Below are 26,022 nucleotides of genomic sequence, written 5' to 3' on the forward strand. Positions count from 1 at the left end.
TCGATTGGGAAGGGTACGGCCCCGAAGAGAGACAGTGGGTCCCTTCCCGCTTTATTCTTTGCCCAAGCCTCATCAGAGACTTCCACAGGGCCCATCCTGAGCTGCCTGGTCCGTCTGGGATCCGGTCCTAGAGGGGGGGGTTCTGTCACGTCCTGGTATATTGTCTCTTCCTGCTTTATTTTGAAACCTCACCCTCCTGTTTCTACCACTCACCCTTCCTGCTGTCTCACCTGTCTCTGATTATGATTACCTATTGTTCCCACCTGTACCACGTTCCTCATGTGCTTAAATTGTTTGTCACTCCCTAGTCTTGTGCCAAAGTGTCTTCGTCCTTCGTCTTCACTACAGCCCATATTCATAGTCCAAGACATTCTACGTTGTGAGTTTATTCCTAGTATTCAACAGTTTGTTTTTTATGCTTAATGCAAAGTCCTTTGTTATAGTATTCTACTCCAGTGCATTTTTTGCCTGGCTCTCTTGTTTCCCGTTTGTACCATTTTATTTCATAGCTTGTTATTTCCTCCTTCTGGAGCGCCCTCAGTTTGTTACTGCTTCTGATTATTTGTGTTCATTAAAAGACTGAATTCTGCACTTGAGTCCGCTCCATTCCGTCCAAGTGTGACACTTCAAACATGAAAAATCGCCCCTTAAAAGCATTTGCAAATGAAAAAATGAATAATAAAATAATTACTGAAATCACATGCAATGACGAAAAAGTGCTTTTTTTGCAGAGCGTAAAGTTTACGGTTTAGCGAACGTACTTCCGGTGAACATTTGAAAATAAAAGCAAGTCATGTTCATCAAATAAATAATGATTTCTGGAGTTAATCCCACATACTTCAGAATTCAGATTCTACAATTCTACTACTGCTACTATTCTACAAGAATAGCTCTAAAATGACACACTTATAATCTGATTGGCAATGAATAATTATTGTAATACTATTATATATAGTAGTATACTATAATATTAACGCTAGATTTTTTTTTTTTTTTTTAGAAGTCTTTTGAATCATGTTGGAAAGGCGAAGTCAGTGTTCTGAATCTGTTTACGTTCCATTCTTTTGCACGAGGTAATGCTATCAGCATTTGACCTCATTGTTTATTTGTTATTTATTATTGTTATTTCCGTGTTTATTTTTATTCTAATAAATACTTTAAATGTTCCAAAATGTTTTTTTGTTAATTTGAAGGCGTCAGCAAAAATTTCATTGCTAAATTAGTCCCAAAAAATTAATAAATAAATCAAAAAATAAAAGATTTGTCGACTAATCGTAAAAATAGTCAGCTGATTAATCGGGACAAAAATAGTCGTTTAAGACAGCTCTACTATTTTCCTATCTTTGCAACGCCGTTACCGTCTGAGGATATAAAGGGGCGCGTTACTACAATTTGGTTGAATGAAGCAGAACTTGTCTGATTTTGTCACAGCTTCCTGGGCTAGAGCAAAACGGGAGGGGGTTGGTGGGAAGGGGGTGGTGACGCCATTGCAAACCCAATGATGATTGGATAGGTGGCTCAGAACGTTAGAATAGCATTCATGCTCTCGTTAGCATTAGCATTTAGTGTGGCGAGCGTCATCTTAAACTCTCGGGCAACTTTTTTTTTTCCACAGAGAGTTCGTGGTGTCCAGGTGGGTATAATTCATTGAAAATAATGTACTATTTTCTTGCTGAATATGCATTATCATCATCAAGTTGGCGTTGTCCTTTCAGATGCTACTATATATATAACTCGTTACCTGTATTAATGGCACCTGTTTTAACTCCTTATCGGTATAAAAGACACCTGTCCACAGTATCAGTTAGTCGCACTCCAAACTCCACTATGGCCAAGACCAAAGAGGTGTTGAAGGACACCAGAGACAAAAGACCTGCACCAGGCTGGGAAGACTGAATCTACGATAGGTAAAACGCTTGGTGTAAAGAAATCAACCGTGGGAGCAATTATTAGAAAATGGAAGACATACAAGACCACAGATAATCTCCCTCAATCTGGGGCTCCATGCAAGATCTCACCCCGGGGCGTCAAAATGATAACAAGAACGGTGAGCAAAAATCCCAGAACCACACGGGGGGACCTAGTGAATGACCTACAGAGAGCTGGGACCACAGTAACAAAGGCTACTATCAGTAACACAATGTGCCGCCAGGGACTCAAATCCTGCACTGCCAGATGTGTCCCCCTGCTGAAGAAAGTACACATCCAGTTCCGTCTGCGGTTCGCTAGAGAGCATTTGGATGATCCAGAAGAGGACTGGGAGAAAGTGTTATGGTCAGATGAAACCAAAATAGAAGTTTTTAGTAGAAACACAGGTTCTCGTATTTGGAGAAGAAAGAATACTGAATTGCATCCGAAGAACACCATACCCACTGTGAAGCATGGGGGAGGAAACATCATGCTTTGGGGCTATTTTTCTGCAAAGGGACCAGGACGACTGATCTGTGTAAAGCAGGGGTGTCCAAACTTTTTGCAAAGGGGGCCAGATTTGGTGTGGTAAAAATGTGGGGGGCCGACCTTGGCTGACGTCCTTTACGTAGAACAACATATTTAAGCAAATTTTAGCAGCCCATTCTGTGTGTCACATTTGCTTTATTTTATTTTATTTTTTTGTAATTCATAATTTCAACAATCTCGCAACTAGCCTTTGTGGGGTTCTCTTTCGACTCTCGGGCTCTTGCAAAATACTGCTGCTGTGAAATTGAACTAGCTTCAAGTTGCTTCAATTTCTCGCTGCGTATCTTCCCTGTAATCTGGTCGTACATGTCAGTGTGTCTCGTTTAGTAATATCGCCTCACATTTTGAACTCTTTAAAACCAGCGACTGTCTCTTTGCAAATGAGGCAGACACAGTTGTTGTGAATTTTAATGAAGAAATAGTCCAATTTCCACCTATCCTTAAAGCGTCGGCCATCGCAGTCAACTTTTTTTGTTGATTGTCGCTATTTTAAAAAATTGGAGGTAAATGATCACACGGGGTAATGTTGCTTAGAGTGCTTCTGCCTTTTAGTGGGTCAATGAGGAGCAGCATTTAGTGTAAGCTACTTCATATGCTGGTAGCTGTACTGCTGACCAATTTATTAAGTGTGTGCGGGCCAGACGTTATTGATTTTATGACAGAGACTGGGGGCCGGATGAAATTTGACCACGGGCCACATTTGGCCCCCGGGCCGGACTTTGGACATGTCTGGTGTAAAGGATAGAATGAATGGGCCCATGTATCGAGAGATTTTGAGTGAAAATCTCCTTCCATCAGCAAGGGCATTGAAGATGAGACGTGCCTGGGTCTTTCAGCATGATAATGATCCCAAACACACAGCCAGGGCAACAAAGGAGTGGCTTTGTAAGAGGCATTTCAAGGTCCTGGAGTGGCCTAGCCAGTCTCCAGATCTCAACCCCATAGAAAATCTGTGGAGGGAGTTGAAAGTCCGTGTTGCCCAACGACAGCCCCAAAACATCACTGCTCTTGAAGAGATCTGCATGGAGGAATGGGCCAAAATACCAGCAACAGTGTGTAAAAAGGTTGTGAAGAGTTACAGAAAACGTTTGGCCTCCGTTATTGCCAACAAAGGGTACATAACAAAGTATTGAGATGAACTTTTGGTATTGACAAAATACTTATTTTCCTCCATGATTTGCAAATAAATTCTTTAAAAATCAAACAATGTGATTTTCAGTTTTTTTTTCACATTCTGTCTCTCATGGTTGAGGTTTACCCATGTTGAAAATTACAGGCCTCTCTAATATTTTCAAGTGGGAGAACTTGCACAATTAGTGGTTGACTAAATGCTTATTTGCCCCTACTGTACATATATCTTTTGGGGGTGTAACGATACACACAAGTCACGGTTCAGTACGTCCCTTGGTACGGGGGTCACGGTTCGGTGCGGGTTCAGTACAACAGTGAAAAACAAAAAGGCTTTTTTTTCTCACAGCATTTGAAAATTAAAGTTTGTATACCGTTACACTCCAATAAAGGTGAATTTAAAAAAATTTTAAATATTGTGACCAACGTTTTCTTTTTCTGAATGAAAAGATCAGTTCAATCAGTTAAAATAAACGTCTTTGATATGAAAGATGTTATCGAATGTATACTGTAATAACGTGTAGAACATGAAAAGAATGTCAGTTACTTTGATGACTAACGAATTACTCTTACAATGAGGTAACTGCGTTATTAACTCAATTACTTTTTGGAGGGAATTAATTTGTAACCGTAACTAATTACTTTTTAAAAATAAGATTAACCATAGAACTTACTATCAGTTGACGGGACACGGGGCTTGGGGCGGATCCGTAGGGGGCCTATTTTCAAAAACTTCAAACTTCAAATAATTTCAATACTAAAGCCGCTAGCGACCTAAAACCAAAACAGACACCTCCCTTAGGCATGTGAGTCTCCATGAGCAGCGACATAAAAAAATTCAAAGTTGTTCCCCAATAAAACCCCAATGAATTATTTTTTAAATTTATAAGTATAACAAAATTTAAAATGGCTATAAAATTTTCAAATTTTACGCTAGATGCACAAAAAAAATCCCAAAATGCAGAGATAATCACATAATAATAATAATTTCAGGATCAAAAGCAATATTTAGCATATCATATAAGTTTTTGCCCAAAATAGCAACTTAATTTTTTTTATTTTATTTTTTTTTAATTAAGTGCAACTTTAGCTAATAAATCAATCCTTTTTCACATCAGAAACATAATACTTGAGGAAAGCATGCAAAATTATCTTAATTTTATTCAAAAAAAGCAAAATTTGCATTTTTTTTTTTTACAATTACAACTTATTTGAGTTGAATTCCGCTATTGTGTAGATACAAAATCTAACATGGCGGCGGTCAAAAAACACAGCTTTTTTAAAGTTGAAAATTCTTGTAAATAAAAGCTTAAATTGCGGAATTTCTATAGATATGAACGTAAAACAGTCTGCATTCTTGGTTAAAGTAAAAATGGGCAGTTATCATTCATTTTACGTAAATATTTCAAGCAAAAGTTACAGTATTGTGTAATCCAACAGGGTGTCGGTCACAAAACAAAGAGCATTTTAAGTTGAAAACTCTTGTAAATAAATTCTTAAATTGCGCAATTTCTATTGACATGAACGTAAAACAATCTAGATTCTTGGTAAAAAACAAAAAACTGACAGTTGTCATTCAACATAAATATTTCAAGCCAAAGTTACACTAATTTTATCATGGTGCTATTTAATATAATAATTACCTTATATCCTTGACCAAATCACTCGAGACACTCCTGCCTGCTTGTATGCTGTAAAACCTTCGTCCTACTTCCACCTCAATCCGGCATTAGAACGCAGTGTGTGTTTGAGTTTATCACAGCGAAAGCCAACTCAATGTTCTGCCTGGGTCAGCCCTCTACTGGAAGGCGTGGCGCAATGTCTTTGGGAGCTTTCTTGTGAACTGATGGTGGAGTGTATGGATTAACAACACTGCATACGAATAGTTTTTGACATATGTTCATCATATGTGACATTTTTCTAATTGTATGTGTTGTACATCAGCTTGCATCGTAGCAGTGTTTTGGTAGCAAAGTGTTGAAAAACTTTATTAATTTATCTATTTTGGGAGGAAAACGCTTGATTTTTAAAGACGAAAACATTTTGAGTCATCGTTGAAACTAGACGGAATTGGTCAGTTTTCGTCCACGAAAACGAGACGAAGAACGTATTTTCTCCCAAAAATCAGGAGGGCTGCAAAAAACAACACTGCGTCAAGCTAAAACTTCTCTCAACTCAGGTGACTTATAATTACATTTTAAAATATTTGTGATTATAGCAGCTTTAAATTTTGTTAACGTGTCAGTCCGTGGCCAAATTGTGAGGCGACACGAATCCCTTTGAGCAAAATTGTTGGGCGTGGGGCTGACGTGAACACTTGTTTTTCCTTTCGCATCAACTCCTCACTTCATTATCTCATCCACGTACAGCTTACTCACATCAGAAGTATGCTGATGCTGGATTTGGAAGTTGTCTTTCTAAAACATTAAGGCCAGTACCGTGAAGTACAGTTTATTTAGAAATAAGAGTCATCAAGGCTGGTGGAGAAATCTCGAGCTAAAAATGAGAATTATGAGTCCTCTCAGAGTTTTTAGATCGGCGTACCGGAAAAGTTTCCGCAAGTCGGCTCAGACATCTAAGCTGACGTCAGCCCCGATAGGAGACACTTGGAAGCGTTTTGTGTCTGCTTGCGGCTGTCTTTGTTGGATCAAATGCTTTTGCCACTTAAGAGTGACCAGACTGAATGGGGTGATTTGAGGATGGAGAGCGAGCGCACACACATCTGCATGACCCTGAGGACCCATGTGGAGCCTTGACAAATTGATCAGAATAAGGGATGCGTATGGATTTAAGAGGGGACAGTCTGCTCGGACGTCGCAGTTGGCGGCCGAAGTGCTGACAGGGCAATGGCTGCAGCAGATGTTCACAAAAGCAACATCTGACGAGATGCTTAACGCATTAGCTGAAGGCTAAATATAGTGGAATCAGTTGAATATAGTGTCATTTGAAATTCCATCTAACGCTTGTGGAAACAGCTTAGAGTCTCCTTTCAACAAAAACTCCTATTGAAACTGTAAATTGTCATACAAGAGAGTGTGCTTTGAAATTGGATTTGGATTGTATTTATGAACAACTGTTTGATAAAGGTAACTGATTTATTTCAGACTACCTCCTCTTTATTCGATTTTGTCGTTTAGTTTGTTTAAAGAAAATAATGAGTCATTGACACAATTTATATCAGCACCTTGTCCACAAGAAAAAAATGTAAATCAGCAGCACTTTTTTCATTTAAATGAACAGGACTTTTGTTTGATTTGTGTACCAAGATATTATTTTTATGTTTTATACTCAGAACCTTTATTCAAAATCTTATGTACATAAAACATTACATACAGTTGTAGACTACAGTTAAGTCAAGACGCTGTCATAAAACATTATTTTTGAAGGAAATAGTCATCCATTTTGTCTTCATTGTTACTTACAACATGCCTAAAACAACTTCAAGTTAAATTGCGAAGGTAATTCATAAAAGTGACGTTTTTCCAATTAATCGTTTAATTTAATCGGCCAATTAATTGATTATAAATATAATAGTTAGTTGCAGCCTTAGGCATGGTAAAACAACTCCTTGAAGTTACTCAAGTAAATGTAACGGATTACTACTACCCAGCTCTGTCAGTGGATATTAAGTAAATGTACCTGCTTTGTTTTGGCTTTCTTCTCATACGTGTCAGACAAGGGCTTCTTCAATGGCTGAGGCGTGGCCTTGGAGAAAAGATCTTCAAACTCTTTTGGATCCATGATGTCTGGCTCCTCCAGGCAGCCCCACAACGTGTTGTTGCTGAAAAACAAAACAAAAAACATTTGCATCAATTGCATGACGGCTCAGTGGACTTATTAGCAATGTTGTATTCGTGGAAAATGACGTCGTTCTCAATGTCAGACCAAAAATACTGCTTATACACAAGGTGATAAATACAACCAAACACGGATGCTAAGCTTGTTTGTGTCTTCGTGGAACATTTCCAGCAAACGGACGAGAATGAATTCAGAAGTTGCTGAGTAACATGAATAATAAAAACAAACAGATGTTGAAACAAGAACATGAGCTGTTTAAAGTCAAGAGGATGTTTAACACTCTGCTGTTAGCAACACATCAATGCTCTGCTAACCCTCCTAAATTCTGCTAATTAAATCAAGAGACAATAACTTGGGTTCCAAAAATGAGGTAAAACACATTCTTCTCTTGCAGCGTTTTACAGAAAGTATCACAAAATAAATAACTATAGGAAACAAAAATGTATAGATATATAATGCGTATAAAGTAATATGAATAAAGAAAAATGATACATAATAATAAAATAAACAAAGCAGTAGACTCAAAGCAGTAGACTTCTCAGGAAGGCTCTGTTGTAGAGAACCTTCCTAGCGAACCTAAGCAACTTTATATCTAAAATACTCCTAAATCGGCAAAATCTTGACTTGAATCTATCTTTAAATGATGAAACAGTTTTAAAACTCACATGTAGAAAGTACACGGAAGGGAACTAATGCAATAATGGGAGCAATTTTAACAGCTTCAACGGTTGATTCACAACATTAACAAACATAGCAAAGGTTACTATCTAGTTATCGCAATCAGAGGCATAGCAAGGGTCCCTGGGGGCCCCAGGCAACAAGCAACACAGGGCCCTCCGAGCGTGTGCTAGTAAGGGGGACAGTTGGACTTACGCCAATTAAAAAAAGCCAAATCGCCGTTCACTGTCACGCCGAGTCAAGTGTGTGTGTGTGGGGGGGGGGGGGGGGGGGGGGGGCGTGTAGAGCGAGTGAAGGGGCCACTTCAGGGAACTCAGACACAAGGCTTTCACTGGCACTGTCGCACTTGTCGCTGCGACAGTGCAGTAAAGCTGCGTGTGCTAAATCTGTTGGCCCTCTGGGGCCTCCTGCTGGCTGGGGGCCCTAGGCAATTGCCTGGTTAGCCTAATGGGACGGGACACCTCTGATCGCAATATCCACAATATCCCTGTGTCTAGTTCAGTTTAGTGTTAAAAATTGGGCTAGGCCAAATTGTCCCAAAAACCCTTTGAACTTCACATAGTGTGAATTATGGTGTCAGAAATTCCCCAAAACCAAAAGGAAGTGACATGACATACAAAAGGAAGTCACCTGGAATGCCTCAAAATCAACAGAAAGCAGCCCAGACATACCTGAAAAATCAGCAGGAAATGATCCAAAATTTACTCAATTGCAGCCAATAAATGAACTATGAAGTGACCCAAAATTAACAGGAAGTGACACAAAATCAAAAGTCACCTGGAAATGCCCCAAAACCAACAGGAAACAAACACTGAAAATGAAGCAGCCCAGAAAGGACCAAATAAATGGCCCAAAACCAACAGAAAGTGATACCAAATCAACACGATGTCATCTGGAAATGCCCCAAATCAACAGAAAGCAGCTCAAAAATGCCATAAAAATCCAAAATTTACAGGAATTTAGCTGTAAAAATCTTAAAATGACATGGAAGTGACACAAAATAAACTCGTTGCTTGCCATTGACAACAATAGACGTCTAGTTCACTTTAGTGGAAGGACTGACTCTGAATATTGATCTTTTAGTGTCATTGACAGCACTAGACATCCAATGGACGTCTAGTGGCGTGAATGGCAGCCAGGGAGTTCACTTGTTTGGCCAAAAATAAACTGAGATCTAATTGCCATAAATGTGGTCCAAGACCCAAAATAAGTTTGACACCCCTGATTTAGAACATCACTCCATTAACAAAGATCACAAAGCAGATCCATTTACAATTAAAGCCATTTAATTCCCCTTAACTGGAGCCTTTACAGCTACATTTACAGCCGCCGCTTTGGTGCCTGGCCCGGTTGGGTGAGAGTGCGCGGAGCAAATCTCAGCTTCCCCCAACTAAGCCAGCCATGGAAATACAAGGTCATAAAGTTGAATGCCTGGCACTCACGAGGCAACAACCACAACCACAGTAAATGGGCTGGATAATCCTCTTTACAAATACACAGTCTCTGGAGAGCAAGGAGATGGTGCTGAGACAAAAAGTTCAATTTACGTTTGTTTACCAATTTAAAATTGAATAATTTATCTCTGCGGCAATAGACGTCTAATCCATTTTTACAAGGAGAGGCTGGCCGTGGATAATGTCTAATAACATTAAAGCTGATACAACAGTCGGAAGGTGGTTGATTTTGGTGCTGCAACGAATAATCGATTAACTCGATTAATCGATTAACTTACTGCTTTGAGTATTCGTTTAATTAAAGTGGTGTTGTAATGGCTTGTTTTGAAAGTGTTTGCATTTGGTTAAATTGATTTGGGTAGATACACTGCCCTCTAGTGGAAACAGTGAATATGACATAACTCATTTCACATGGCTGAATCCAGCTGCTCCCTGTTAAGACCAACATAAGTTTTTGTTTAAGCTCATGTTTTATTAATGCACTCATAATTTAGTTGATAGGTATATTTCGCCTTTTTTGTGGGAATATTTGTTTGAACGATTTGTTAAGAGCATTAAAAAAATAGTTAGCATTTTATAGCATGTAAGCTAGCGGACTTTTGCTATGTAAGTTAGCCTTTTCTTGTACTTATGATTCTTTTTTTTTTTTTTTTTTAATACCGTTTGAGGTATTTTTAGTGTTCCTTATCCGATTCCTCGATTATTTGGACTAACTAGTTCATCAATTAATCGACTACTAAAATAATCGATAGCTGCAGCCCTAGTTGATATATTTCCTTAGTTTTTAAACGAAAAACGACCTCCCAGCTCGTTTGACGTATAATGAGCTCAGAGAGATGATGAGCACCCCCGAAGAGCGCAAATACCCTCTGTTGGAAAAGTCGGAAACTACCAGGGTCATGTTGATTATACGTATGTCAAATAGTTTAATTTTCACGGCACTTTAAAGATGCTTCGTGATTGAACAGGCAAGTGTAATCATAGGACTTCCGAAGCTTATGTGTGGTCATGTAAATTTATTGTGACGTCTGATTGATATCATGGAGTCATGTGATTATTAAGGATGTCCGATCAGATGATCGGAAAACGGGCCGATCAGGTCATTTATGCTATAAGTAATTAAAAAAAAAACAAAAAAACTATAGTGCTGGTGAGAGTTGCCATGGTTTACAGCCAGATTACATTTTACAGTACATTACTGCCACCTTGTGGTCATAATAATTCACTGCATCCACCATGTGACGCATTTTGGAACACATGCTTATTCACTTTTACAGTACACAGCCTGTCAGTTGCATTGACGGTGTTGAGTGCTTTCTGCTACATTTCTGCCTTGGAAACTACATGTCTGGAAGTATTTTACATCCATACTAACCTGTTAATATGCAGTATATGTGTGTTATGGGGAAAAGCTACATATGAACGAAAATGTGTTTTTTTTAATGAGCTGAATAAGAACAAATAGAATAATATTTACTTAATGTACGTGGAATAATCTGACCCATTGATCTGTTAGCTAGTCTTAAACACTCAAAACAAGATGGAGAAAATTATTTGACTAAATTTCAGAAAAATTAACTGACTAAGACGTGTTAAATTTGCAGTGTACATGGTATTTGTATAACGTCGTTTAGTGTGCAGTTGTGTTGAATGCATGCATGTTTTGTTTGTTACAGTTTAACAAACTTTAACGAATAACAGAGGTACCTCTACATACTAAGTTAATTCGTTCCAGGACCTTGTTTGTATGTCAAAATGGTCATATGTCGAGCAGGATTTTCCCATAATACATTATAATTCCATGAATTCACGCCACAGCCCAAAAACATACACTAAATCCTTAATAAATAATATCTGGTACAATTACAAATCGCAATTCCACATAGGAAAATAAATAAACTATAGATAAAAAGCTGAATAAGAACATAATAATAATAAAAATAATTGCTACTCTAATGTGGCCGATGTATTTTGCGTGCTGTACCTGAGCGCATCGCATGGCTGATGTGACAGTGAGATAGGTGCGGTAGAGATTTTGCTTTCTCTTTTATTGTTCTGTTGTTGTTGCCGTCAACTGCGTCAGACAGTAGAATGTTGTGTTGCACAAGTTCTGAAATAAATGATTAAAAACCTGACAAAGCTGCCGATTTTTGGGCTATGTTACCACAATAATAATTGTCACCTATACTTATAAAGACTGGTGAACGGAAGTCGGAGGAGGACCGTCGAGATCATTAGCTGTATTGTCGAGCCAGTTCACGGACGTGCACATAAAGCTTATATTTTTGTATCATTTCCATCTTCGTTTCAATGGTAAACATCACCTTTTTCCTTTTTTCACCACCTGCACTAGCCTTTTCGGAAGCTGTGTTGATTACGCTAACAAGAAAATCCGCCTCGGGTCTTTTGCGGGTAAACAAAGAAACTGCGGCGCTGTCATATCTCCTCATATTTCGAGCCATAGACTTCATAATATATTGATGGGATCCTGGGCACGGGGCCAATTAATAGGGGGCCTTTCTCCGTCAAAGCTGACCGAAACACAGACAAAGAGATTTTTAACATTGAAAATTCTTATGAATAAATGCTTAAATCCCTGAACTATTTATAGATATGAACGTAAAACGTCTCGATTGTTGGTTAAAAGCAAGAAAACCCGGCAGTGAGGATTTATTTTATGTAAATATGTCGAATGTGCTGCGAGTCTTTACGCCACTGTGGTGCCGCTTATCACCACAAAGAGCTTTTTACATTGAAAATTATTGTGAATAAATGCTTAAATCCCTGAATTCTTTATAGCTATGGATAGATATACATATGCGTAGCAGTTAATTTCTCCCATTGATTTTTTTCCCCTAACGTTTCAAAATGCATGCATGGTACGAAAAATATAATTACCTTGAATGCTCGAACAAATCACTCCTGAGACAATCCTTCCTTTTTGTATGCGATACAGCTTTCGTACTTTTTCAACCTAAATCCAGCGTTGGATCCCTGCATGTGTTTAAGAATAACTGCGACCGACTTCGACCGACTGAAGCGGAGTGTGGGACGGCCCCCTACTTGAAGGCGTGGCGCAGTGTCCCGTCAATATCATTATGAAGTCTATGTTAGAGCATGTCGTCGGATGCAGAAACAAATGGCAAATTTCACGTCGGATGTTGTATATCGAGCTACCACTATCCTTCATATAAAAACAAGAAAAGACCAAGCCTTGTGTGTTATTGGAGGACATACAGTATTCTTCGTCAGCTGGCTGTCGGGGAGTGCCCAAGGAAATGCACTACTTTGGGCAGTGGACTTATATAATTTTAAAAACATTTTATGAGCTCAAAAGTAACCAAATAATCCAGAAATACAATGGTATTGCCAAAAGAAACAAAAAATATATACGTTTTATCCTCTGCAACACTCGCCTCCACTAAAAACGAGGAGGAGGAGGAAGTACTGTAAACAGTACAGTACTGTAACATGTTTGGAACTTTTCTTCAAATAAAAAAAAAAATATTTGCAAGTATTGAATCAGGAGTCTGTACCGGCAGATTCTCAAAATAAGGTGACTTGGACTTGAGTGCAATAATATGCGATCGGGACATTATTAGGTATTATTGTTGTGATGTCTAATTGGTGAAACTGGTAGAGCCACAGTCAGCATTTCTGGCAAAAATACAGTCAAATCTAACATGTAGAACTTATAGGAAAAATGAAACGATTATGTAGCAGAATAAGAGTAGCATTTCTTCTTCACAAATCAAGTAAAAGTAAAAATTATGCCGTGGTAAAATGACTTGGAAGAAGATTTTTCTCAAAAAGTTACTCAAGTGAATGTAACAGAGTAAAGGTACCGCATTACTATCCACCTCTGCCAATAAGTTAAAAAAGACTGCTTAGATTACTATGTTTTATGTTAAATTTGTAATTCTATCGATAATGAGTGCAACAAATCCACATACTTATCATCGTAGATTTGTATCCTGGTCCAGTAGAGGGACTTCATGGGACATGCGGGTTCAATAGGAGGCTTTCTAGGGGGCTTTTCCAACTTCTGACTTAAGCTGAACCCCCCGAAGAGCGGAGGTGGTGGTGGGGCGCCGCCCGGAGGAGGGGGAGGAGGCGGGGGGCCAGCTCCAGGTAGACCAGGAGGTGGGGGAGGCGGTGGTGGCGGCGGAGGGCCACCCCCGACGTGTAAAGGCGGTGGTGGTGGCGGCGGTGGCGGTGGCGGCGGCGCTCCCATAACACCCGGCAGTGGAGGCGCAGGGGGAGGCGGCGGTCCTGGGGGACCCGATAGGGTCGGCGGAGGCGGGGCCGTTCCAGCATTCCCCAAAGTTGTTTTAAAGCCCAGATTGTGTTCGATAGAATCCAAGTTAAGTTTTTTTGGAACGTTCTGGCTGGACGCTTGACCGTGATAACCTGCCTCACTCTCCGGGCTCTTGATGAAGGTCTCTCTGTCCGTCTGGATGCCCACAGTGCGGCCGATTTTGATGGTCGGGTCGTCCGCGGTGGACACTGCCACGTCTCGGGTCTCTCGGCGCTCAACGTTGTAGGCCTTGTCTTTTTGCAATTTGGAGATGGTACCTTCAAGGGTCGATATTGAAACGGCGTGCTCGCCTCGAAGTTGGAAGATCTGAAGCTCAAAATCAGACTGGAAAAGCACAATCATCAATATTATAGTAGGATGCGTCAACTATATCATGCCCACTTTAATGACCAATAAAATGGTTCCCGTATTTTTCGAACTATAAATCGCGGTTTTTATTCCTAATAGTTTAGCCGGGGGTGCGACTTATACTCTTTGGGACATTATTATGTTATTTGTTAGCATGTTCTTTATGCTATAGTGATCCGAATAACTCTTAATAGCTATGGGACGTTAACATACCGGGCACGTTTCTCAGTTCGTTGTTTATGCGTCATGTAACATTAGCATTACGGCTGCAGCCAATTATTATTTAGTTAATCGATTAATCCATCAATTAGTTAGTTTGAACAATCGAGTAATCAGATTACGAACATTTAATGCATTGAAGAATTAATTTTAGGATACAGTTGTGGTCAAAAGTTTACATACACTTGTGAAGAACATAATGTCATGGCTCTCTTGAGTTTCCAGTTATTTCTACAACTCTGATTTTTCTCTGATAGAGTGATTGGAACAGATACTTCTTTGTCACAAAAAACATTCCTGAAGTTTGGTTCTTTTATGACTTTATTATGGGGGAACAGAAAAAAGTGATAAAATCTGCTGGGTCAAAAATATACATACAGCAGCGCTAATATTTGGTAACATGTCCCTTGGCCATTTTCCACTTCAATTAGGCGCTTTTGGTAGCCACCCACAAGCTTCTGGCAAGCTTCTGGTTGAATCTTTGACCACTCCTCTTGACAGAATTGGTGCAGTTCAGTTAAATTTGATGGCTTTCTGACATGGACTTGTTTCTTCAGCATTGTCCACATGTTCTCAATGGGGTTTAAGTCAGGACTTTGGGAAGGCCATTCGAAAACCTTAATTCTAGCCTGATTTAGCCATTCCATTACCAGTTTTGATGTGTGTTTGGGGTCATTGTCCTGTTGGAAAATCCAACTGCGCCCAAGACCCAATCTTCGGGCTGATGACGTTAGGTTATCTTGAAGAATTTGAAGGTAATCCTCCTTCTTCATTATCCCATTTACTCTCTGTAAAGCACCAGTTCCATTGGCAGCAAAACAGCCCCACAGCATAATACTACGACCACCATGCTTGACGGTAGGCATGGTGTACTTGGGGTTAAAGGCCTCACCTTTTCTCCTCCAAACACATTGCTGGGCATTGTGGCCAAACAGCTCGATTTTTGTTTCGTCTGACCACAGAACTTTCCTCCAGAAGGTCTTATCTTTGTCCATGTGATCAGCAGCAAACTTCAGTCGAGCTTTAAGGTGCCGCTTTTGGAGCAAGGGTTTCCTTCTTGCATGGCAGCCTCTCAGTCCATGGAGATGCAAAACACGCTTGAGTGTGGACACTGACACCTGTGTTCCAAGAGCTTCTAATTCTTGGCAGATCTGCTTTTTGGTGATTCTCGGTTGAATCTTCACCCTCCTGACCAATTTTCTCTCAGCAGCAGGTGATAGCTTGCGTTTTCTTCCTGATCGTGACAGTGACAAAACAGTGCCATGCACTTTACACTTACAAACAATTGTTTGCACTGTTCCTCTTGGGACCTGCAGCTGCTTTGAAATGGCTCCAAGTGACTTTCCTGACTTGTTCAAGTCAATGATTCGCTTTTTCATATCCATGTATGTATATTTTTGACCCAGCAAATTTGATCACTTTTTCTGTTAACCCATAATAAAGTCATAAAAGAACCAAACTTCATGAATGTTTTTTGTGACAAAGAAGTATCTGTTCCAATCACTCTATCGGAGAAAAATCAGAGTTGTAGTAATAACTGGAAACTCAAGAGAGCCATGACATTATGTTCTTCACAAGTGCATGTAAACTTTTGACCACAACTGTATGTAAGAGCACCAGCAATAAATGCATTAAAAAAATTAATTAAAATACCTGAGCTTAGCCTCAAATGATATAATAAATAAATAAATACATAAATGAGGATCTAAGTACAACAAAAGAACAATTGACTGACTTGCAAAGCAATAGTCCGCCAGCTTAAATGCTATAAAATGCTAACTTTTATATATATATATATATATATATATATATTGCTCGTAATAAATTGTTTAAACACATATTCCCACAAAAAATGGCTAAATATTACTTCTAAACTAAAAAAAACTAATGCATAAACAAACATATTAGTTCAAACAAAAACATAACTTTTGTTGGTCTTAACAGGGAGCAGCTGGATTCAGCCATGTTAGACAAGTTATGGCATATATACTGTTGCCGCTAGAGGGCAGTGTATCCACTCAAATTAATAAAAGTCCAGTGGTACCTCGACATTCGCGACACACGTTCGCTTACGTAAAATTTGACCCGCCATTTGTTTCTACATCCCACGACATGCTCGAACTACAATTATTTATGACAGCGCTGCAGTTTCTTTTTTTTTTTACCGCAAGACGGACGCACGGCGAATTTTTTTGCGAGAGAAATCAACATGGGTTCCAAGAATATTAGTGCAGGTGGTGAAAAAAGGGAAAAGGTGACGCTTACTATTGAAATGAAGATGGAAATGATAGAAAAATATGAGCTTTGTGCGCGAGCCCGTGAACTTGCTCGACAATATTGCCGTAGAATGATCTCGACGGTCTTCATCCGACATTTATTTCAGAACTTGTGCAACACAACATGCCTACTGTCCATCGCAGCTGAACAAACTAAAGTATAAAGTCCCTCTCTCTCTCTGTCGAGTCAGCCACACAGTGCGTTCAGGTACACCACGCAAAACACATCCGCCACATTAGAACACGATTCGTTATATTATTACAGGTATTATTATTACTATTATTATATTATTATTATTACGATTTTTATTCATAATTTAGTTGTTTTGCACCGTGTAATTGCTATTTGCAATAGTACAAGCAGCATTTCTTTAGGATTAAGTGTTTCGTGGTTTTCGGGCTGTGGAACGAATTAATGGAAATACAATGTATTCTTATGGGAAAATCCTGCTCGACATACGACCATTTCTACTTACAAACAAGGTCCTGGATTGAATTAACTTTGTTTGTAGAAGTACCACTGTAATTGCAACACTTTCAAAACAAACCATTACAACGTCAAATTAAACGAATCCTCGAAGCAGCAAAATTTGATTCGAAGCTTTTTTTCTAATCAAATTACTCAAGTTAATAGAGTAATCGTTGCAACACTAGTTAGCATACTGTACACTTTATCAAATGAATTTCCCCCCAAAATGCGACTCCGGCGCGACTTATACATGTTTTTCCTTTTCATTGTGCATTTTTGGGCTGGTACGACTAATACTCAAGTCCGTAAAAATGCGGTACTTGTTGGTTTGCTGGGGAAAAAAATTAGCATGCACTTTTCTATTGAAATTTCAAACAATAACACAAAAGGCAAACTATTGATTGGAAACAACGAGGAAATTGTTGAGCAAGGAACCTGACATATGTTCCGAATTATCTTGTTTCACTTCCAAACGGCGTGAGGCACGTTCCCACCCTTTGTTGTGGGCCTGCTCTAATACATGTTTCTTAGTTGCTGCATTAGTCGGGGATGGCCGGTAAATTAGAGGCTTAACACAGACAGACTGAGAAAACGGCCCTGAAAGAATTGCCAATGGATCAGTACTAGGGGTGTGATAAAATATCGAAAAGGTGAAAGGAAATAACAGATAGTTACCAAAATTTTCCATTAGAATACTTTAGCTCACCTGCTGCCACTGACGGCGCTAGACATTCAATTCATTTTGACTGGATTGGACGTCTAGCGCTGCCAATGGCACTGAAACCAGAGCATGTCTTGTAGGCATTGACAGGTCAATCCCTGTTCATTTAAGGCCATTTATAGGATACTTCTTGTTGATTTTGAGTCACTTATGATTCATTAGCAGACATTCTTTCTTATTTACTTACTTCATTTTCTATAACCCAAAATCAACTGGAAGTGACGTGTAAATCCTCTAAAAGGAAAAGGAAGTGACAAAAATTCAACAGGAAATGGCGTGAGTGATTTGCTGCCACCCTCCCACTTCAAACGGATTGGACATCTACTAGCGATAAACTCACAGCAGAGGGATGAAAATAGGTTGTTTTTCTGTTTATCAGTTGTTTTGTCAAATATCCTCGAATGATTTCCTTCTTGAATCGCCATATCGCGAGATCAACATTATCATGAGCCTCATACCGTAAATCGTATCGCAAGCTTACGTTACAGAACTGCGTTGCTAATTAATAGCTTGCTCCTGTTTAGCTTGTTTCAAATTAGCAGGTTTAAATCTGTATTATTATTTTTCAAATTAAAAGATAAGTATTTCCAGCTGTCTTCTTTGACTATGCAAAATTTATATCAGTGACATTTTAGCATTCAAATGAGAGTTCATCCCAACACGATCAGATAGTATCATTTAATGCTGAAACAATTAATCGATTAACTCGAGTAATTCGATTAGAAAAAAGCTTCGAATCAAATTTCGCGAGGATTTGTTTGATTAGAGTGACGTTGTAATGCTGACCGTCTAACTGTTTGTATTACTCTAACAAACACACCCAATATAAAATAAATAGCACTTATAGCATAGTTTAAGGAAAACAAGCAGAATATAGGCCATAAAAGATACACGATGCCTTCTTATTACGGAAGCCAAACGTGTGCGTCATGAGCAAGATTAACGCACCAACTCTCAGTTCTCCCAGCGGGACGCTCTGTCCCAATACAAGGAGCTCTGGAGAACGCCCGATATCCAACTGATAACACGACTGACAAGACTCCAAGAGCCCCTGTGACGCTCAGGTGGCAAAATCCACAACTTTCGTTGCCCGGACAACAGTAACTCCTGAATCCTCCTGTCCAATCCACAAACAGAGAATAATTGCAAACACACCCTTCTTCCTCCCCAAACTGAATGTTTAACTAAGCGTTGTCATTTTTCTCGGGAACCTTTTGTTGACTTCTGATATGGTGACCTTGGTATGAGTTTGCCTCCTCGCCTGAGTGTTTCTGTTTCGCCTTGCTGTTTTGATCTCTGTCAACCTGAATAAATTGTCAACTTGTTTTCAGTGAGCCTTCTTTAAACCTTTCAAAATGGAGTCAGTACAAGGGGTTAAGACTAAGGTGAATGCACGGAGTTTGGCCTTCTGGCCTGATTGCCAGAGGTCAGATTCCTTCATGACCAACATAAAGGTTTTTCTTTTGAGCTAATATGTTTTTTTAGGCATTCGTAATTTAGTTTGTAGGTATATTTAGCAGTTTTTTGTAGGAATATTTGTTTGAACGATTTATTAACAGCGTTTAAAAAAAAAAAAAAGTGTTAGCATTTCACAGCATTTAAGGTAGCGGACTTTTGCTATACCGGACTTTTGCTATGCAAGTTAGCCAATTGTTCTCTTGTTGTACTTAGATCCTCATTTATTTATTTATTCATTTATACTGTTTGAGGCTAAGCGCAGGTATTTTACTTTAGTTTTCAATGCATTTATTGCTTTTGTGAAATAAATGTGCAATCCTGCATAGTTTGAAGAAACACTCCGGAATGTTATTTTGTGTTCGCATTTAATGCTGTTTTGAAAGTGCTATCTTAGCAAGCCTGTTTTACATCTCCTAAAAGTTAGTCTGACAACGCATGTAATGTCCCTAATCCGATGACTCGTTTATTCGAACTAACTAGTTGATAGATTAATCGATTACTTAAACAACTGGTAGCTATTAATCGATTACTTAAATAATCGGTAGCTGCAGCCCTAAATGTGATGCCTATGTTTATCTTTAATAACAATTTTCAAAACAAAGAATTCAATTTAAAATTCAAAAACATTTAAACATAAAAACAAAAACTTTTATAGATCTATTACTTACCCATTAAAGTGAAAACAACCCGATTTCTAAGTTTATTATTTTATTTATTTTTTTATTCTGCAGTAAATGTGCATGTATATGTATTCTTAAATCTACAAAGTCTTTATTCTAATACAGACATTTAAATGTGACATTTACTTGCTTATTTTAAGCTTTTTACTAGCAAGCGCGCGAATGCAAGAGATGGAACGGACACTTACCAATTCCATCCGTCCTTTGTAGCATGAATTGTCAAGGGTGCCACAAGAATGTTTGTGTACATGGAGGATGGGGGATACCCAGGACTTGAACTTTATTTATTCATCTTTGTTGCTTCATTTGCTGTTTCTGATTGTGTATCATATTGCCTCTGCAAAGCCCTTTGAGACAACGTTTTTGTGATCCAGGGCCATACAAATAAAATTGAATTGAATTGAAATTGAATTAAAACTTTTTTTTTTTTTTTTTTTTTCATTTTTAACTATTTGGATAGAGCTCATCTTTATTGGGAGAAATGGCAATCAGAACTATGCAGAAAGATTTTACACTTACTTAGCGCCATCTTGCGTCTATAACATTTTACTGCAGGTTAGTACATGTCTCACAGTTTTTCGGCCCGCGCTGAAGGAGGAACATAACTTACATGCATTCGCTCAAAGTCTTCCTTGCATTCTCTCTTGAGCTGCAAGAGGGCGGCCTGGTGTTCTAAAAGCAGACAGAAAACAATTCACTTAGACTGGATGTCAGTGACGTCACAAACAATTCAGAACGACTAATAGAAAATGAGGGATGCTGAATTTCTGGTTAGGCAAGACATGCTTCATAAAACAAGGGATACAATTTTGCAGAGGGTTGGGTCATCCTTCGCGAAAGGGCCAACTTTGCAACTTAACCAACCAGTTTTCAATTATGCAGGCGGAAAACATTTTGGCAAGTCAAACACATTAGTAAGAGGATATCTTGATTCTAATGAATATATCGGTAATCCAAGGGCGTAGGTTTGGTTGCAACATTGGTAGGGACAATATTACCGTAATGCGCATAATGCAAACAATGATCCAAATAAGGCACGACTAGCTTGACTTCGTTGTTCGGTGTCGAGGCTGGCCTGACTGCATTAGTTTGACGGTTAGCAAAGTTATCGTTATGCTAACTCTGTTGCAGTTTGGACTTTCAGTAGCAAAATTAGTGGTGTTTCCCCCACCTCCACAACATTGACGTCTTTTTACATGACTTACAGTGGCTGCTGCTGGCCGGAAAAAAAATTCTAATATCCCTCGTCTTCGAAGGGGGTGGCATGTTGTTGACATGAATCTGTCGGGGTTATGTGAGTATGTCTGTGTGTGTGTCTTTGTGGCAAAACGGAGTGCTTCAAGTCATCTGCCAACCAAACGTTGGTTTGAGGGGGGGAAAAATGGACTGGCACTTTCAGCTAGTGAAAAGGGATAAATTTAAGTCAACATAATGAAAATAATTCACTTAATAATGGTAGGGTCTATTCTATCATTACAACATATGGTAAGACAATCTAAATCACTTGTATAACTGAAGTCATTATATAATGCAAATAAGGTTGCCTAAAAGTTGGTGGGGACAATTTGAGCATCCTGAAAAATTGCGAGTGTTATGTCTCTACCGTCCCTATGCAAACCTACGCCCTTGCGGTAAACAACAGGAACCGTATGGATCAGGATTCATTTCATTTTTATTTAATAGTCTGAATCAAACATTTGGGGTATATTTTTTTATTAAAATGTATATCTGCTCTCTTGTAGCTTCTCATTTCCTGGAAAAAGGACAGTATTAAACATCCATAAATCCAAAATAGGCCATTCCCAGTCAAAATGGATTGGATGTCTAGCGCCGTCAATGGTACTGAATGATGAGCATCCACAGCTACTCCTTCATGTTTAAGTAAACTAGACATCTATCGTTGTCACTGGCATCAATGAGTTTATTTTGTGTCACTCCCATTACGGGTCACTTCCTTTAATTTTGGATTATTTCTGATTTTTTTTGGGGGGGGGGGGGGGCATTTCCAGGTTGCTTTCTGTTGGTTTTGGGGCATTTCCAGTTTACTTCCAATTGATTTAATGTCACTTGCTTTTGATTTTGGAGTATTTTTGGTCACTTCCTTGTTAACTCGTTGACGGTGCCATTTTGACTGGGAGGGGGCGAATGAATGAATGTGACTGAGGACGTGCAATAGTGCACACATTCGATTACACAAATCTACAGATTTGCGGCACCGATGTCAAGCATGTGATTTTTTTATATACAGTATAAATGAGCTACAAGGTCCCTGTCAGACAGAACAACCCCGCGGGCCGGACTGAGCCCCCTAGCGGGCCGTACGTTTTACCCAACTTGTACCCAAACGATATTAACAGATGTATTAACAACATTGTTGTTTTTGGCAAGGATGACGATAACAAAAATATTTCGTAGATGAACAATTTTTTTCAGAACGATGACAGGACAATGGTGAGCTAATAAGGTGTCTTGGGGGACCAAACATAACAAGACACGATACCAGTTTTTGTCTGACGAGACGACAACGAGACAAAAATGCACCATAGCTTCCATTATTAGTTCACAATGTGTGACAGTTTGTTATTGTGTGTGTACAGTGATCCCACATTTTTCTTTGTTAATGGGGACCAGAACCTGCCGCGATAAGTAAAAAACTGCAAAGTAGCACTACCCCCCCCCCCCACACACACACACACCAAAAAAAAACAACATTTTTTTTTGTGTGTGCTCAATGTATTTATTCAGATTTATAAATGGAAAGAGATACATATAAGACATGTTTTTTCTTTTTTTCCCCCTAGTATAATTTTTTTAAAAAACACATATATTATAATAATATATATAATAATAGATAATAATAATATAAATGGTTTTTAAGCACTTCAAATGTAATAATTATGATAAGTTGAATGAATGAATGAATGAATGAATGAATGAATGAATGAATGAATTTATTGTCATTGTCATCATCATCAGAATCACTGACAGTTTCAGAGTGTGGGATATTTTGGCCGGAAAGGAGAAACATTGACACAGACTAAGGAATAATTTGCCCGAAAAAAAAGACGATGACAGACAAAGGAAAACGGGAAAAAGCGAATGCTTATCTACTGTATACCCGTCCCCCAACAGCCCGCATGTTTGTGTCATGTTTGTTTGTTACAGTCCAGTTACTCACATATCATTCAATATCATTCAAACAGTCATTGATTGCCATGGATTTGCGCATATTGTCAATTCGAGTGGGTTCATTGGATCAGTTGATGTCCAAGTTGGTGGAGGGAGGGATGGCCGGGGGTATCATGGAGGCCCATGTCTGCTGTATCCGCTTCGGAAGATTAGTCATCATCCTCCCTTGTCCGGTTCCCGCGAGCGAGCCTTTCATGATCCCGGAGCTCTAGTTACGAGACATCTCTAGTTACGAGCAACCTCCATTGCCTCGTTGAGTTGACGCTTCATTCTCATCGAGAATCGGTGTACCCAGAGGGCACCAAGAAGCAAGTTTTAAACATGTTGCTGCCCCACCGAATTATTTTTAAACAAGAATAAAGTACTGTAGTAGAAAAATGGTTTTATTAAATCGTTCATTCAGTTAGTCCACTCAAAATGCTTCTTTACACACAATGAGTTGCCACAGCAACTGTTTAACAAGTTAAACGATGATTGACGCATGCAGCGCTTTGAAGTCCGCGGTTCTGGCAAGATCAAAACTAAACATTTGTCAACATCGTTAATGTCACTAGGCAACTCCAGTGCACGGGCTGACGAACACAGAGCAGGGAGAGGGAGTGGGGGAGCGAGAGTGAGACTACGCGATCGGCTTGGGACAGGTCATTTAAAAAAAAAAAATTATTAATTGAAAAAAAATCCGCAATGGATTGAGGGCACGAAGATTGAAGCACGAAGTAGCAAGGGATCATTGTATCTGTTCATTTCGCATCATTGCACATCGTCATTCTTTGTTGTCGTAACTGTGTGTTGATCTATAGTACTGCTTGCGTATTAGGACTTTTTCTTCTATTGTTTTGTCTTGGTATAGGCCGGCACTAGGGTGTCGCCTGGGTTTTTCCACTGTTTTCAAAGGTCAAGGCACTGCTGCTCGAGACCTCTCGGTGGAATGTCCTGGCTAGCCAGCGTTTTTCATATTTTTCCTTAAAAAATGTATATATCTTAGGTGATTATTGCTATCTTTTTGTTCCTGAATTGTGTGTCGTCATCTCCTGTTCGTTAAGAGAATAAAATAACCTGTAAAAAGAAAAAAAAAAAAAAAACACCTTTTTTCCTTCACTTTGCTAGAGAAAATATCCCATGTGTCTTTAGTCTTTAAAAGGTCTGTGTTTTTGGTCGGCTGTCAAAATGTTGGTCAAATCGTTTTTTTTTTTTACTGATCCGTTTGCGGGAGCGTTCCCGACTTTGTAACAGCAGCCAATTCTAGCTCCCCAAGACTGTAATTAATCCCAGGTGATCCAAGAGAAGGGTGCCGAGATATTAACATGCTGGGCACCATTTGACAACTCTGCCGCCCTGTTTTGAAATCCCCTACGTTGTGATGGTATTTGAGTGTATTTGTTTTGTTGTCTTATCGGCTCTCTGCCTACCGCTTAGGTTAGTATTATTGATCCCTGTCGACATACTGTCATGGACCCTTTGTATTATTCCCCCTTTCTTGCAATCGCGTGTATTTTTGTTTGTATTTAATAAACCCTTGAACGCGTCCCTCCGTTTTTTTCTGCTTTGAGGTACAACCTTGTTTCCGCAGTTGCGGACCCTAACATCGGTAACAAAATAAACCACACATTTCCAAGGATGGAGGATGGACTCTCTTCCTCGACTCTACGATCGAGTAGAAATTTAATTTCGTTATGTTTTCAGTTGATCCAGTAGCAATTTAATTTCGGTTCAGTTCAATTTAGCTATTTCCATCTTACTATGTTGATAATTGCGATTTTTGTTTACCGCTTTTCGTCTTACTGCGAAGAAAGTGACGATCGGCCCACCATTATGTTTACGTTATCAGCCATCGTGCTGTGACACGGGAATTTAACGCTTGCTTTCACATAAGCCTCGTCCGGATACTTTCATGGGAATTATACTAAGACGCGACCTGTGAAATGTCCAGGTAATTTCCGTGTCAGTCGACACGCTAAATTGCGTTCACATACAAGGGCTGCCTGTTTAAATCCCGAGATTCTCAAGGTGTTTCCGTTTCGGCGTGTGTGAAAGGGGCTTTAATGTAACTCGTAGCGTTAGCATAGTGTTCGCGTTTAATTAATTGGGAATACAGTGATCCCTTGTTTTCACAGTTAATGGGGACCGCCACCCTTGTGAAAATCGAAAAGCCGCGAAGTAGGGGAGGAGTTTATTTACATTTTTTTTTCTGGTGTGTTCAATGTATTTATTCTGTATTTATTGATTTAACAGCGTTGGAAAGATATATACTGTATATATGATGAAGGCCATGTCCACACCAAGCAGGGTTTTTTAAAACCGAGGATCCTGCCCTAATATGTTGGGAAAAAAATAATTGCGTCCAAACCTGAAACAAAACAAAACAAAAAACTTCCACAGCCCACCTCTTTCATTCATTTTTAAGTACATTTATAACAATAAAATAATTATCAATAATACCATTCTTCAATAAGAGGCACAGCAAGAGTTTGTAAAAAAAAAAAAAATAGAAGCAAAAAAGCGCCTGACTAATTTACTCCAAATGTAAACATTGGTCTCATACAGAGGTTGCGCTAGACTTTTTCGTTGTCTGTCATTTTGACTGACAGGGTCATAAAAATCCGGTCATAATCTATTTTTACCCGTCACTTAAATTTTTAAAATGATGATAATGACATTGTGGTGACCCTTTGTTTGGCATAATTCACCTTCCATACTTGTGTGTCCATTTGGCCGAGCGCGTTAGCGGCTACGACACAGTCATGTGACAGAGACACTTAAGAGCCGCGCGCGTTCCGGCTTGAATAGAGTTCACAGAGAGCAGCAGAGCTACAGCGGCTGGACACAGCA

The 26,022-nt window shown here is 39.2% G+C and overlaps 1 protein-coding gene across 2 annotated transcripts in view; it reads right to left on the reverse strand.

The window, feature by feature from the left end:
* LOC130930697 (formin-1-like) overlaps positions 1-26,022 on the reverse strand; it is a 187,155-nt gene that overhangs the window by 93,823 nt on the left and 67,310 nt on the right. For both annotated transcript variants that reach the window (XM_057858746.1, XM_057858747.1), the window contains 3 exons: positions 20,615-20,676; positions 13,469-14,157; positions 7,225-7,366 (listed from right to left, as the gene is read on the reverse strand). In XM_057858746.1, coding sequence (XP_057714729.1) covers positions 7,225-7,366; positions 13,469-14,157; positions 20,615-20,676 — 893 coding nt within the window. The remainder of the gene's footprint in view (positions 1-7,224; positions 7,367-13,468; positions 14,158-20,614; positions 20,677-26,022) is intronic.

The sequence above is a fragment of the Corythoichthys intestinalis genome, chromosome 15 (genome assembly GCF_030265065.1).
Source record: "Corythoichthys intestinalis isolate RoL2023-P3 chromosome 15, ASM3026506v1, whole genome shotgun sequence".
In the NCBI taxonomy this organism is placed as follows: Eukaryota; Metazoa; Chordata; class Actinopteri; order Syngnathiformes; family Syngnathidae; genus Corythoichthys; species Corythoichthys intestinalis.